The sequence below is a fragment of the Parus major genome, chromosome 6, assembly GCF_001522545.3.
Source record: "Parus major isolate Abel chromosome 6, Parus_major1.1, whole genome shotgun sequence".
Taxonomy (NCBI): Eukaryota; Metazoa; Chordata; class Aves; order Passeriformes; family Paridae; genus Parus; species Parus major.
The window spans coordinates 10,778,732-10,794,631 of NC_031775.1; the positions used below are offsets into that span (position 1 = coordinate 10,778,732).

At 36.3% G+C, this 15,900-nt stretch overlaps 1 protein-coding gene across 2 annotated transcripts in view; it reads right to left on the bottom strand.

Annotated features, from left to right (window-relative positions):
* VCL (vinculin) overlaps positions 1-15,900 on the bottom strand; it is a 58,251-nt gene that overhangs the window by 22,855 nt on the left and 19,496 nt on the right. For both annotated transcript variants that reach the window (XM_015632844.1, XM_015632847.2), the window contains exons 2-6: positions 14,317-14,387; positions 8,057-8,207; positions 6,126-6,234; positions 3,654-3,776; positions 3,235-3,395 (exon numbers count right to left, since the gene is read on the bottom strand). In XM_015632844.1, the coding sequence (XP_015488330.1) occupies positions 3,235-3,395; positions 3,654-3,776; positions 6,126-6,234; positions 8,057-8,207; positions 14,317-14,387 (615 nt within the window). The remainder of the gene's footprint in view (positions 1-3,234; positions 3,396-3,653; positions 3,777-6,125; positions 6,235-8,056; positions 8,208-14,316; positions 14,388-15,900) is intronic.

The following is a 15,900-nucleotide window of genomic DNA, read 5'->3' on the forward strand; positions in this document are numbered from 1 at the left end:
CAAAAGAGATAAACAATTTCAGTTAATCAAGTATAACAACTAGGGCAATACTGTCTGAAGGGAATCTTCAAAAAGCTGGATTTTTTCCAAACCAATTCCTAAAGCAAATATTACTTAAGACACTTCTGTGCATTAGCTCTGCCACTACCAACAATTTTGAGCTTATTCAGGGAGCAGACAATACTGACTCTGCTATGCAAAAGAACAAAATAAATCCTACACAATTCCTTGCTGGATGTAAAACACAGCCTCTAACTCAATAAAGTGGTCTGGTCTAAGGATATCTGCATTTCATGACCAAAGAAGGCAATGTTGGAGGAAATAGGCAAAGCCAATGTTCTGGCAAGATAGATAGCTTAGTCACCACTCAGGGTTCAATCTTGCAATATATTAGATATTTCTCAGCTTCTTAGAACTGTTAACTCCCTCCAGCTCCATGGAAATGAAAGATATTTGAATTGAGTATTACTGTAAATTAATTTTAAAATAAACGATAATAAAAAACAAGAGAAAATTTAAATCTTCTGTCAAACAAAAAATTCAAGGAAAAAAGTCCAAAGCTATGAATGAGAAAATAAACACAATTCTTTTCCCCAAGATTTTGTCCAAGAATAGTATTTCAATTCTAAAGCATCATAGTATTTTAAAAATCCATTGTAAGCAGAGATTATTGCAATCCAGTAATGTGCAGAGTCCAAAAAACCCAACAAAATAGTTTACCTACAGCTACAATTCCTACAAAACCTACAACTTTGGCTCCATACTTTGTTCATTCTCCACTACCTCTAGACAGATTGTGATAAATCAAGGTATAAATAACTCAGAATAATAAACATGAAGTCTAACACCACCAATAGCATGTACTACACAGATAAAAATTCATGGCTGGGCATCCCCAAACACCTTACTTTATTCCAGGAAAGCATGGGGAAAATCTTTCCCTTGACCACCAGGCACAAAATGCATGTAACAGTGACCTCAACTACAACTCAATAGCTCCTTCATCTCCCTCCCAGCAAAACAGTAAGTCAATTGTCAGATATGTGTGCAAATACAGGATAAGGTCCATAATAGGTGGCTATTAGCAAACTAGTTTCTGCTTCTTCATCCCACTGCACTTTTCAATTGAAATGCTTTGTCATCACTGTTTGATTAATGCCCATTACTACAGTTCCAAATCATCAGCGTATCTTAATTCAAAAACAAAATGCAATTAAAAAGTTCTCAGTTCAGAGCAGAATGATACTTTGATTATACTAATCCACACAACGTATTTATGCATTAAGCATAACAACCAATATATTCCACTAGGAAACACTGCCAATATATGAACTGTTTTCTTAATTAAATCCTTTATTAATCTGCCTCACCAGCAATATGAATAAGAATTCCCTAAGCCTAAATTGCCAGCTCTTCACAATAGATACTTTTCTTTACCACAAGAATTTCAAAATATTTTGTGTAAAATAAAACTGTATTCATATTTCATAAAATACAGGAAAGCCTAAATCCAAAAATAAAACTGAATTGAAAAAGTACCCACACAAGACTGCAGTTTTAAGCCTAGGCCTAAAGAACATGAACCATCTGAACTGAAGGAAGGAAGGCTGTGGGTAAAACACTATGGAAAAGACAAAATTCCTGACTTAATAAAGCTTTCTGGCCATGCAGAAAGCTCATTCCTGCATGACTGGACCCTTTATTTGTCACTACAGAGACTCATAAATTAACATAAAAGCATTCAGCAAGAATGTGCTGTAAAATCTTGCCCTAACTCTAATCAGATTCAGACAGAGTCTTAATGCAGATCAGCTTGCAATTACCGTTCTCAGTGACAGCCAAAGCTACACACAGCTAGACAGAGCTATTATGATCTTTTAAAACTGTGTGTATACCCAGAAGTATAAATGCCAGTGTCACAGCTGGCACATAGAGAAGTTGCACAGCACACAGTGTGCACACAGCACAACATCCCACAGACATGCTTTTCTTGGGTTTAGTACAAGGTAGAGGTGGAGGGTGTGGACGAAAGCTTACCTTCTAAAGGTGAGAAAAGGGTAAGAAACAGGACAACAAAAACAGAGATGCATACAGTAGTCATAATAAGGAAGTGATAGTGACAAAACAACTCAAGAGGCAAACTTAGTGCCAAACAACATAGGCCAAAGTGATTTTATGTCTCGGTTACATCAATGTTAGATTTCCTGCTAGACTTTGTTTACTAACCAGTCTGGCTTCAGGTCTCAGTAAGTTTTTTATGACATTTATGCTTATTTGTTGCTTTAACCCTTAAAAAACACCTTCAGCAATTTACTTCCAAGTACTCAAAAAGAAGTTGGCAGGAATTTCAGTTATGTAGCTGCATTTACTTGTAAACCCACAACACTTCTGTCAGACCTGCTTTACAGTCTTCCAGACATTCAGTAGCTTCAGCATCACTTCAGAGCAGCACTTAGCTCCAGGTAAGTGGTTGCAGGTGAACACTGATTTGTAAGAAACCAATCCTGTCCATAATACTTCACAGGCATCACTTACCCAGAAAGCCTCTTCAATCTAACAGATTTCTTTGAGACAAGACAACAACCTGAAACTTACTGTCATGTCCAGGATAAAAATGAGGCAGGGAGAAAAGGGGCAGGTGTTCAAACAGGAATCCCTGAAAATTGACTAAAATTCTTCAATTCCAAGTCTTTTACACATGGAATATGACAGTAGCCTATCTTTTCTAGGAGGATTTAGAAGGAAAATCTCAATCTCACTTATAGAATGCCTAGCTACAAGACCAGTTGGATGTACAGAACAGTAACTTTTATACAAAAGTCTCCTATGTCAAAAATCATTATGTAGGGTATTTATACATAGGGAAAATAGTCTTCTCTGAGTAGAATACACTGTGTTCCAGGATTTCCTAATGATGCTGAAACTAAAGCATGAAAAAAATCTGACTTCTGTTTGACCACTGAGTTGCAGTAAACCACTGAACCACCTTCAAAATGCCACACTCATTTAACTTTGCTTATTGAGAGAAAGCTCATTTTGAAAGATTTATGAATGTATTTATCTCTGAAGATATTTGACCTTGAAGAGATTATATTACGTGATTACATACTGTTACAAAACTGATACACAAATACACATTTCAGTGGTCTCAAAAGCACAAGTTCAAAAGTTCAAGTTCAAAAACACAGTAGACAAAAACTAGACTTCTACATACAAATGTAGATATGAAAATACCTTGCTGGCCCAGGCATCTTCATCCCAGGAAGTGAGTTGCAGTACACGAATTATCTCATTTATCTCAGCACTCATTTTCTCTACTGTGAAATTGCGATTTTTCAAGGCCTCTTCTATTCCCTGGCTTTTAGAATTCTTTGTCGTTACAAAAATCTTCATAGCTGTGAAAATACCAGAGATTAGCAAAAGGTATATACAAGACCAATCAGTGGTCAAGTTGACCTTCTACTGTATTTATATGGAACATTTTTTTTTGCATGGACCATTTTATCCCAAAGAGATTGTAGTTTTAATACAAGAAGCACAGTTACTTGCAATTGATTACAGATGCCAAGGTTATTTTTACTAAACATAAGACATCATAACTCCAGTTCAAAACAGTAATTCAGAATGGTATTAAAAAACAAAGCAAAAAATACCTGAAATAAGTACTGGCAATAGTTCCTTCACTGTATTCATGGAGTTTACCAGCATAACCCTATGTTCCTGATGAGTTAATTCCTGTTGTCTCTCGTCAATCATTTTTGCCATCTTTGTCATTCCTAAAGATTAGAATAATTGAACATTTAAACACTTGAGATTTCTAAATAAGAGTAAGTCATAATGATAACTTTTGTATTAGCAGCTGTTACTTTAAACACATTCCAGATACTTCAGAGACATCACCCATTCAAAACCTACCCACTATGTAAAGTGGAAAGAACGATCAAAATTCTTGATTTAAAATCCTATCAATGAAGTAGGAAAATACTTGAAATTACTGTTTTAGGACATGAATTCACTTAATGAACACTGGAAGCTGATTTAAGGGGGAGGGGGAGGGTGTAATCTTTTCTGTTAAGATTTGATCCGTGCCTTAAGTGAATGACAGAAAAAGGAAATGTCAGTATTTTATTTGTTTGCTTGGAGGTTCTACCAGAGGTCAAGAACTGTATTTATTTACATTTCATATTTGCTAGGAATCTTTCAGTACCCTAGAAAGTATAAAATTTATTCTAGAACAGATCTATTTTCAGTAGCTAAGACTTGTGAGGTTTACCACACAGTGTACATGGAAACTTCAGACACAGCTTCATATAAACTTAAGATTATTTAAATTGGTGCCATTGTGGTCATACTCTTTCTCTTCCAGGGTATAAAGCTGGAAGTAAGCTGTATATTCTTTGGCTGAATTACCTTTCTGCTGGTTAGCATCTTAGGCATCTTACCACTGCTTTCATGGCATCACTGAAAAGTAGCAGGATCCTCACACTGACAGCACAGAGAGGCGAGCTGTGCAGAACCACATTTCCTTTTAAATGACAAAAGCCTAACTAGGTAATTATGTTCCACTCTCCACTTCCAGCATAAAACCTATAAGCACTCCCTTGACTTTAAGTGTACCTGCTCACACTCCTATTATTTACATAGTATTCACGTGAATGCTAAGTTTAGATGCCCATTTGTATAACTACATGGAACAAGGACTACAGGCGTTAAGTTTTGTGAGCATGGGCTGCAGATGTTGAGCAGCAGCCAGCTCAGGCAAAGACAGAGCTCCTACAGCATTCCAGAAGCATAAAGCTCACTATTTATTCAGAATATCATGAGTTCAGAGAAGATGATTTGCAATAAAGGTAACAAACCTACATCTCACTCTAAGAAACTAAGACACACAAGACCTCTGTCATACACATGTAACAGCAAATTACGTGTGTGAGGTCCAGTGAAAAGACCCAAATGCTTGTAACTGAGCCCAAGAGAGCAAACTGAAGTTAGGGATAACTTCCATTTTAGAGATATGTAAAAGAACCACAGAGAAACTAAAAGTGTATATACCAAGTTGAAGAAAAAGGGAAAGAGAAGATTGTCCTTTTGTTTTCTTTTCCTCTTCCAAATGAGGCAAAAACTAATTTAAGGAAATTTCTGATGGGAAATTACAGTTTAGTGAACACTATACCTCCATATGGAACTTCAAAGCTTTTCCACATCTAGAAACAAGGTCAGGTATACACATGTTAAATAAAAACAGGATAATCTACAAACATGCTCTGTGCCATGACAGCTCTTAGTCATTTCATTTATCACCTAGCCACATTACACATGAATTTATAAATATAAAGTACTAACTAGATTCCTGCTGGTTTTATATAAGCATTCTTTATTTCAGTGTAGTTTTAGTTCCAACCTCTTCCTACACTACCACCACCACATCTAAATTTTACAGAATGCTTTTGTTAAATACCTTAGCTACTTCAAGCTGAAGCATTTGAAATAGCAGATGACATAGATTAATGGTAGGTTTCCTGTAGACCAGTAAAGAGATAGAGACAGCAGCTCCTCAATTACCCATCACTTCCACCACTGAAAGTGTGAGTTAACACAGTGAAGTAACAAGTAGTGACAGAGCACCAAAGAGCACACATAGAATTGCCATAACAGCTGGGCTTTTGTATTATACTTCAAGACAGCTATTTCTGCAACCTCATTAAGATGTTAATATATGACATGTAGCTTATACTATTCCAAGAAATTCCTACTGGGCCTAACTATCTCAGCCAGTGCAGACATTTTATCAGCTTAATGGATTTTATATCTGTGAGTTCTTAGTTACACAGTTTTTCTTTTTTTTGTTTTTTTGTATTATCCTTACTAATGCATGCTTACTTCCTTCACAGTATAGGAAAACTACAATACACGTCATCCGTGTGCACATATCATTTACCAACATCTTCTGCATTCTTAAAAGAGACTGGGAAACAGAGTCATTCTTTCCAATGGAAACTTCCAAAGCAACTGCTTTACCATTATCCCAGTGTTCAAAACTTGGGTGAGGAAGGTGTTGGAGGGAAAACAATGTAGTGGAAATGACTATACTTAATATATTTATAAAAGACTGGAGCAAATCAGACCTGGCCCTAAATTCTTCGTGTAAGTCACCAGATCCTCCATTGTCTCTACCACTTCTGCCACAGTCAGATATTCCAATATTCCTTTGCAGACACGGATGATTTTACGGACCTAAAAGAGAACATTCCATTATTTCTTAGGTAAAGCTAAGTTACCCTTGAATTAGAAATGCAAATCTGTTACTAGAACAGTTTACTTATAGCATTTGCTAACATGACAAACAGGCAATCATAAAGATCTGAGATTCTGAGTCAATTACCCAAAATGCAATTAGTCAAGTGCTGTAGTGGCAAACCAATATTTAATCAACCTTCCACTACTTAGAAATGCAAAATCCTACTTCCAATGTTTTCCCTTTGTATGATAAATGAAGGATAGCATTGAGAAAATAGGTTAGAAAGAACTTCATCTGTGTAGGCTGTCATGAAGTTTTTCATTGTAATTTCATCAATAAAATATTTCATTTGAATCACAAATCAAAACTACACAGAAAGCAGACTTCAAGCTTTCAGAGGAAGTATCATTTATCATACAGCTTTACATATGGATAAAACATTACCCAGCATTCCAGCAGGGAAGATAGATCCAACATCTTAAACTTTCCAGAAAAAATCTGTGAAGGATGTATTTCATTTACCTCTGGACCTCTGCCTCATCTTAACTTTTTTCAGTTCACATTTGTGACCAGTCAGTAAATCTTCTAACCTCTGAACCACATTACTTCTGACATCACTAGGTACAATTCTTAGGAAAGAACAGTTAATTAACAATTAATTTGTATCAACCACATGCAGTGTTCCACACCCAGAAAAGACCAAAGCTTCCTCTGAAGCTCATTTCAGTTTGTCCCAATGTTACTTTATATTGAAACATAGGACAGACACATGCCAACTTAAGTACTCGTGAAAAGCCAATCATTCCCAACTAATGGCTTTCTTTTCATTCACAAGGAGTTGTCAGGTGAGTCCCACAAGGCATTAACTTCACAAAAGTCAATTAATTTCCTAAACACCAGAAAGAGATTGAAAACTATTAACTTCCTTGGAAGTCCCATACCACTTCTATTAAAAACCATTTCAGAGGAACATGCTAACAGTGCCATGAGCTGGTTAAAATGAGCCAAGGATACCATGTTAGACTACTCGGAACACCAAGAAGAGCAATACAATTCCACAGATTAACAAATTGTTACAGAATTAGGATTGACATCAGCATTTCTAATGGCATGAATTTTATTTCTTGTCACATGATCTTTCTTATTCAGAAATGAGCAAGACTCCACATCCCCAGAAAGAGCATCAAAACTATGATTTGTAACAAAAAAAAAATCAAACATGAGACATTTACATTTCCTTGCAACTATGGCTTTTTTTGTACGTATGAGGATGGACAAACAGCACTTCTGAGTCAGTTTTTGGCTTGTGCAGTGCCCAAAACATAGCAACTATTAGATTTATCAGACTACATCTTCTGCCTGACTAGCCAGACAGTCCAAATTTGTATTACCTCCCATGCCCCAAGGCCAATTAAATTGCCAGAGCTAATGAGGCAGACAAACATCTTAGAAAGCAGCCTAGGGCTTTTCAAATAAGGGATACAGAAAATATAAGAATCAGTAACGGCTAAGGTGAAGGGAATACAGAAAAGCATCAGGAAGATATCAGATACTTGATGAGATCTGGCCTTTTTGAGCAATAATCACAGGCAACACCTAAACATTATGTCATGCAAAAATGCTCCTAAAAAAACAGAGCAACAAGCCTTAAGTTCCTTCTGACAGAAGGGAATGCAAAATATGCTTCCAACCAAACTAAAACAGTCAAAACCTCATTAATCTATTGAATAGTTTTGTTTAGTTAATTTAGTTAGGGGAACATTTTAATTAATAACACTGTTATGCAGGCACTTATGTCAGTCATGCTGGGATTCCTACCTCTGCTTCATCAAATGTCAGGAGCAAGTCTGATGTTCCAGAAAGGATTCCTCTTGATCCATCAATGAGATAGTCACGAGCTGGTACTGAATAAGGATCCGCTTGCAGCATCTGGGCTGCCCGAACAAGTTTGGTGCAGGCATTCTCCACTCTGTGGAAAGCCAGCAGACAACACTTGCTGATTAACTTCTGTCTGTATGACAACAGCCTTGAGAAAATGTTGGATTTATTCCAACATTTGCAGTACTTCACCATTTGAAGCACTGCAAGCAAACTGATCATTCTACACCTTTATGGCTTAAAAGGCAAGAGTATTCATTGTATTTTTTTCTAACAAAAAGTAACCATCAACCATACAACCCAGTTTTTCAGAGGTCACAGAACCTTCCCACGTAGGGAATGTTTCAAGTACCCCTTACAGAGCACACAGTACATGTCATTAAGGAAAGCTCCCAACCCAGCAAAATACCTTACATTCTTCATGACAAGGGTTGGGAACAAAACAATTATTATTTTAGGACTTCACAATCAAAGTAACTGTTAACTTTTATCAGCCTTGTATAGGCATTGTTATTCAAGTAGCAATTGCTATTAATAAATATTAAATGACAGCTACACATTTGGACAAGTAACAGTTTTAAGAAAGACCCTGTGCTCTTCTTGAAGCTGTAGTCCAGGTCTTCAGAGTGTTAACACTCATAGAAAGAGCATTTTAAATAACCACAAAATCTAATGGTAATGTACAACATTCAAATGCAGCTTGCAATTCCAGACATAAAAGCAGAAAGATTTTCTAAGATATTACAGTATGTAACTGTAGTAACACAACAGGTACTTAAAATAAGAAGACAAGCTCTGAAATTAGGTTCCATCAAACCATTTAGCATAACAATTTTAAAATATCAAAAAATGGAAGACTGAAAATGTTTTGATTTTCTTCTCTTGTAATTACTTTGTGACACCTTTGGAAAATAAAAAACTCAGACTTCCCTTTCATGTTTGCTATGCTACTCATGGCTGTAGTTACTGACTACACTCCACTTTCCTCCACTGTCTCCCATTTCATTTAAGTGTAGTGTAATACATAATGCTCTGTGCATGTGAATGCCATGTGCTCATTCAATAACATGAGGTCCCAACAAACATAAAACAGTTTTATTACAGCAAAGCTACTTCCTATGACCATTTTTGCATGCTTGAAACATAGTCCATTTTCTACTGACCACTTGGGCACCCTCTTTTATCACACTTTAATAAAAGTATTTTTGGAAAGTTACAGTTGACCCATTTTTCCCCCATGTTCTTTGCTAGCACAAATATTAGAACTTCCTGGTTATATCTAAATGTAGCTAGTAGAAATAAGACACCCATTATAGAAAAACACACTTTTGCCCAGAAAGTAAAGTTTTCAGCTAATAGCTCCCTAGAGTAGGTCAAATCGGACCGACTACATTATCATAACCTGCTCTTTTTGGGACACATCTGCTCAGGGTATCAGATGGCAGGGACTCCTAACTGAGCAAGAAAATGCAGAAGGACTTCAAGGCAGAAAGTGGAAATGTTCTGCTCATTACTATGCAATGCACTTAGTTATGTCATCAAAGTCAACTGACTTCAGTAAATTAGATTTCCCTGCTTGCTTCTCACATTTACTCTTTTCAACTCTGCCAAGAAAGGGATTAAACAAATCACCTATTCAGCAGCTCAGAGATACAGGCTCAGAAATACTTAATTTCCTAAAGTTTAATTTCACGGTTATCTGTTTAATACTAATAATTATCTCAAGGCTGGCTCTTTCATTTGTCAAGAAAAGGATTAACATAAATGTGTATTACACCAGAAGTCACCATAATTAATGAAGATAGTGTTTCTAAAGATTCAAAGTTTTCTTTTACAGTTTTTAGAGTTGAACCTCTTAAAGGTAAAAGTGAATTTCAATAGTATAATGCCTATTTTGTATAAACTTCCAAATGCACTTAAAATACTTTAGGAGTGTAAGCTGTGTACTAGAAAAGCATAGTGATGTTTGAAAATCAGACACATTTCATCCCCTGCAAAGCACACATGTTAGGAAACAAGATTAGGAAGAACAGGTATTCATTTACTTCCAAGCAACCAAAACAACACAAACTACCAAAGCCCCTAAAAGTGCAATGAACACTTGTTCTATCACAATAATCAAGCATGTTCAGAAGTTTCAAATAGAAGTTCATTGCTATGGTGAAGTTTCTAATCTCTGTATTATATTGCAACACAAAACCAATAACATATCCTAATAAAAAAGTGTATTTATTTTTGAGGCATGATTACAATAAAGTTATCTTAACTCCAGCCAAATTCTTTGTGGGGAAGACACTGGTCATATTTCTAACCATACTACTTTGGGCAATCAATCAACTTCATCGCTATTAAATGCATTCCTTACAAAACATGAGGAGAAAAAAAAGCAACTTATGCTGAACTATCATTTTAGTTTTTAGGTTTTAGGATTGACCTCTGCTTTTCCCCGAGTTGGTTTTTCAGTTTAACCATTACAGTTTAGTTTATCTGCAGTTCTAGATATAAAGTAGAAAGCAAATATTTTACATTAACAGTAATTTGCTAATACAGGTACCATCAATGCAGGTACAGCTTGGCTACCAAAATAATGTTAACATAGAATAGTATTACTGCTTGATTTGTTAAATGAGCTTGTGCATGCAAATTAAACAAATTTTTATTCTCAGTGTAAACAAATAGTGTAACCCTATTCTTTGCCTAGAGACTGCAGTTCTTTGCTTCTTTACAAGAGAAGCTTAACAAGTAATAGGAACACATTGCAAAACATCTGATGTAAATTATATGCATTACTTATACTCCCTGGTGATTAAGACAATTAAGATAAAGAACTCAGCATTTTTTAATTCTAAGTCAACAGTTCCAATGTGGTTTATGTCAGTTACAAGTGAAGGGATGCATGATAGCTTTTCAGCAGCCAGCAAGTTATTTTGCTGCACAATCACACTCCTACTGAAAAGCTTTACATATTACAATAATATATATTTATTGTGAAGCCTTGATGTTGATATCAATCCTTTAAAAGAAGAAACAGATCTCTCCATCCTCCAAGACTGATGATCTTTTTGAATGGAGGAAATAGGAACAGGGAATGCAGTGCTAGCACATGTGTACTGCTTCTTACCTATCATCCATGCACCAGTAGAAATTCTGCTGGAACACTCCCTTAAAAATGAATGCCAATTCCTGAACTAATGTTTTAGAAACAAAAAGTCCTTCTCAAGGAAACAAAACCAAAAAAACACCCTCATCTGTTCCAATTCTTGCATCTAGATTCTGTCCTTTACAGCAGTAAAAGATAAGTCTGCCTTTGTAGCTCACCTGTGACTATCATCTGTCCCCACAACCAAGATACCCATGACAATACATTCCCCATGTTAACAAGAAACTGTTAACATGTTCTAATTCATTTTAATATAAACTCCAGATTAACAAAAAAACACAAATGAAACAGGTTATCTTTCACAAAAAACATTGATCATTCCTAAGTCATGTTACTGCATCTAGGATAGTAGGTAGTCTGTGAAGTGGGGGTCATTACTCTGACAGAGAGAGCTTTGGTTCCCATTTTACATAATATCACAGCTCACGCACTCATGAATTGCTGCAGAAAAAGCTCTTGCACCCAGCATAAAGTGGTACTATTCAGCAGTGCTTGTGTCACATTTGTACAGAAATTTAATTATTTAAGTCTTGCACAATTTGCTACATTATGATCAAAGGCTGAATACAGTATAGCAATTTTAAAAATCTCTTTTCCTTAAACCCTTGCTTGTCTAGGTGAACAAGAAGCTGGAAATTAACTAAAAACTCCACACATCCTAGAGAATGAGCACAATCAAAATTACACATTTGCATACAATTCATCGAGAAGCAAGAAAAAAGCTTTGATCTCATTTCATGAAATAAACACTCCCCTCAAAAAAATCAAACCCCCCTGCAGCCACACAAGATCACACACCAGGAACACAGCATGATAAATACTGTAGTGGATTGTATCAAAGGCCCATTTAGCCCAGTATCCTGTCTCCAAGAGTAGCTGCAAGTAAAATCCTAAGGAAGGTTAAGAACAGGATAAGCATTTATCACACTTCCTCTAGGCACTCTCCCATCCTTCAACTATTTTCAGTTCTTGGGATTTCCTGCAGCTTGTCTATTTGATGACCCACAATGGATCCCTCTACGTACTTAGCTATTAACCTCCAAACCCACATAAAGAGTTTTAACACATAACTAGCTGTACAAAGAATCTCTCCCTACTGCTGACTCACAAACTGCTAGCTTAAAGCAATTCCCCCATCAAGTTCTGCATAGGAAAAATACAAGTTTTCACCTTCTCCATGCAACTCATACTTCCTTAGACATTGTCAGGCCCTCAATCCCCTCTGTCACTTTTCCCAGGCTGAAGAGTTCCAGCCTACTCAGCTTTCCCTTATACAGAAGTAATTCTATGCCTTTGTTCTCCAAGCCCTTCTCTATGAGCTTTTTCCAGTCCTACTACAACCTTTAAAAAATTGTGTGGCTACCAGTAGATGCAATATTCAAGATGTGGAACAAAAATATATCATGACATTTTGATCTCCCATTCTTTGATGATAAACCTAATGTTTTATTTACTTTTTGACCACTATGAACAGGTAAGAATGCCCTCTCACCAATGTACAACTGCTCCAAGACCTTGCTCACTACTGGTAATGGTTCAATCATCCTATCTGCCATTTGACCTGCTACTTCTCAAGTGTTCAGATATTTAGAAGTAATTTAATCCACAATTAACATCAAGTCACTTCAATTAATAAGGTACTGTAATTTCCCAGAGTCATCCATTAACCTCTCTGTCCTCCATTAGACTTAGGGTCATCACTAAGTACTCTTGCCTCACAAGTCAGCATGGTCTCCACATCTATTAACATGGTGAAAAGCACAACCTCAACCAAAAGCTCCACAGTCCTACTAATTACCTCCTGCCATTGTCAGGGTTAACCATATAATCTTTTCTACCACCTTCAATTTTCTTTTGCATACAAATTTTTTTCTAATTACCCGCACCTACTTCACCTTCTTAAAAGCCTCTAGACCATACCAAGTTTAGAAATTGGTATATACTGGTTTGTTATATTTCCAAGAATACCAATAGATTTATAAGGCAGAATTTCCCTCCACAGAAACACTGTCACAAAGCACACTATATATAGGTGAGGTCTCTCTGTTCTCTAATATAAATTTTCTAATCATTTATTCCAAAAGTACATCAGACATAGGTCTGATTTCCTGTTCCCCAGATCTCCCTAGAAAGTTTCTCAGGCTGTATCATCACTTTGATCGACATATTGGTGGTCTCAAGTGACAGACTACTTCACTTATAATTCAGCTATTTAATTCTTGAACTCATATGCTAATACCACCTGATCCTAAGCATTATTTTACTTATTCATTTTGTCAAACTACAGTGCAATAAAGTAAATCCTTATTCACTGCCTGCCATAAATTTTCTCTTTACACATCACTCCCTTCTCTCTTTTATTTTTTTCCCAATTGTCTCAATGCCTTCTTGTTTTGACTGTCTGCCTGTTTGGTGTTTGGAAATAACAGTATAATACTCAGTAATTCTGCATACACTGGACAATGCTAACGAAGAGGTTCCTATAGGTAGTAGATCATAGAGGAAAGTTACTTCAATAGAAGTCTGTCAAGTGGCAATAAGCACCTTGGGAATGCCACAACAATGTGTGATACATCAGCTTTAAGGCTTAAGGCAGCAGAAGAAGAAAGTCAGTTGTCCTTTACACCAAGACATAGAATTAAGAAGCTAAGTAAGAAAGGTAATGTAAAGATGTAAGGGGGCTGTCTACTACACTGTCTGCAGTAAGTCACTGCTCTTCAAATGTCATAGATTTCCAGGCAGTTATGCTATCAGCTGCCTATACTGACAAATTCACATTTTCCCATCACCCAAATAAATAGAAAAATATTGAGACACCACATTGTCTCTGACACTTTAGGCAAGCCTACAGGAGGACACAGCTAAGTACCATTATTACACTGATTAATTTCTATTATTTTAAAGGAAGAAATACCATAAATATGTACTCATATATACAGAATGTTAACAAGACAAATCCCTCCTGCCAAAGACGTTGTTCCTGACATTGGAACCAGTTTCCTGTACACACAATACAAGATTTAATATAATATTAGTTTACTTGATAAATGCTGGTGGCATATCCCTTTTCAAGATCTGGTCTTCTGTTGTCTGCACAGTCTCTTTTCCAACCTGCAGGAAAAAAAAATATATACTTAAGAATCAAAATTTCAATGTCAAGGAATAACAACAAAAATGCTTTGTACTAATAACAGCTCCTTTCACCAGGTTCTTGTTGCTGTGTCTACTTTTGAGACCACTATATAATGCAGTTAACTTCATGCTTCAGAAATCATAAGTTGTTTCCCATCAACATCTCTACTAAATTAAATGGGGACACACCAACACACACTTCTCCCTCTTCCTACTCTCCATAGAAACAATGCTATTTCTTTCCTGCACTTAGTTTTAAAAATGTAATTTCTGAAGTTTTCCTCTGTCCTAATCTCCACAAGTCAGAAATTTCAAGCTATAAAAAATTACCCCACTTTTGCTAGTAACTTAGTCTATTAGAAAAATGCAGTTAATTACTGAGAATATACCCCACACCATATCCTTTAGGCAAAAAATAATTATGCAGAAGCCAATAAAGAAAGAGACTAAGATCTGGTCTTTTCTATACACTAGCTCTTGTGTTATACAATAGAAGTCTTTATAATTGCTAGCTGACTCTCTGAACTGTGAGATCACCAACTTGACAAAATATTTCCAGCTCCTTTGTTTGCTGTATTTTCCAGCTGAATAAGCTATTCAGAAAGGCATCACAAAGCAGAAGGTCTTTAAACCAGACACCACTTTGTGTTAAGAGCTGCCAGACCTGCTCAAGCTAGACAAGATAGCCCTGAAAATCCCTGATCAGCTGGTGCTTAAAGATTCACTGGGTTTGGACAGAAGATGTAGTGTGTCAGTACGCAGAGCACTTGCCAATTCTAATGCCGTACAGCCTTCCAGAACCACTGCTTCCTTGCAAATTTTTGCTGCTTGCCAAGAGCTGTCTTCCTGGTCTGCTCCTTTTCAGAGGAATTTCACAGAAGCACACTGGCCTGAGTATTGGATTTTCTTCAAACAGATTCAGCCTAGTCTACTTTTTTTTTTTAACTATTAGTACTACACTTGCAATTAGTCACACAGATGTAACGTAAAAGTAATGAAAGAGCAAAAAAAGTTAAGGATCTTGAATTTTATGATAGGTTTCTGCCCCTCGTGTTTACAGTAGGTTCACCAATAGTCATGCACTATCCTACCACAGCACAGCACTGCAGTGTTGCTTTGACTCCTGAACTTCATGGCAATGCCTCAGGAGCATGATTCTAAATGTATCTCATGACCCACCAGAGAGTATGCCTGCTTTGTTCTAATTATTTCCATTGCACTCAGGAAACACATTCTTTATATTTCCCACAAGTTTGCATGGATATGTGCATGACCAAGACAACACAAAAAATGAGTAATTCCCAGTAACTCTGGATTACACATCATTATACAAAAGATTCTCAACAGGTGAAAACAAAGAGCAATACTTTATTCACAAGAACCATGCATTCAAGACTTATTTTCCTGCAGCTGTACCAAGCTGCATATAATTCAGTGTATTGAAAAAAGTGTAACTTTGAAGAATGCAAAAGAAAAAAAAATAGAGCTTACA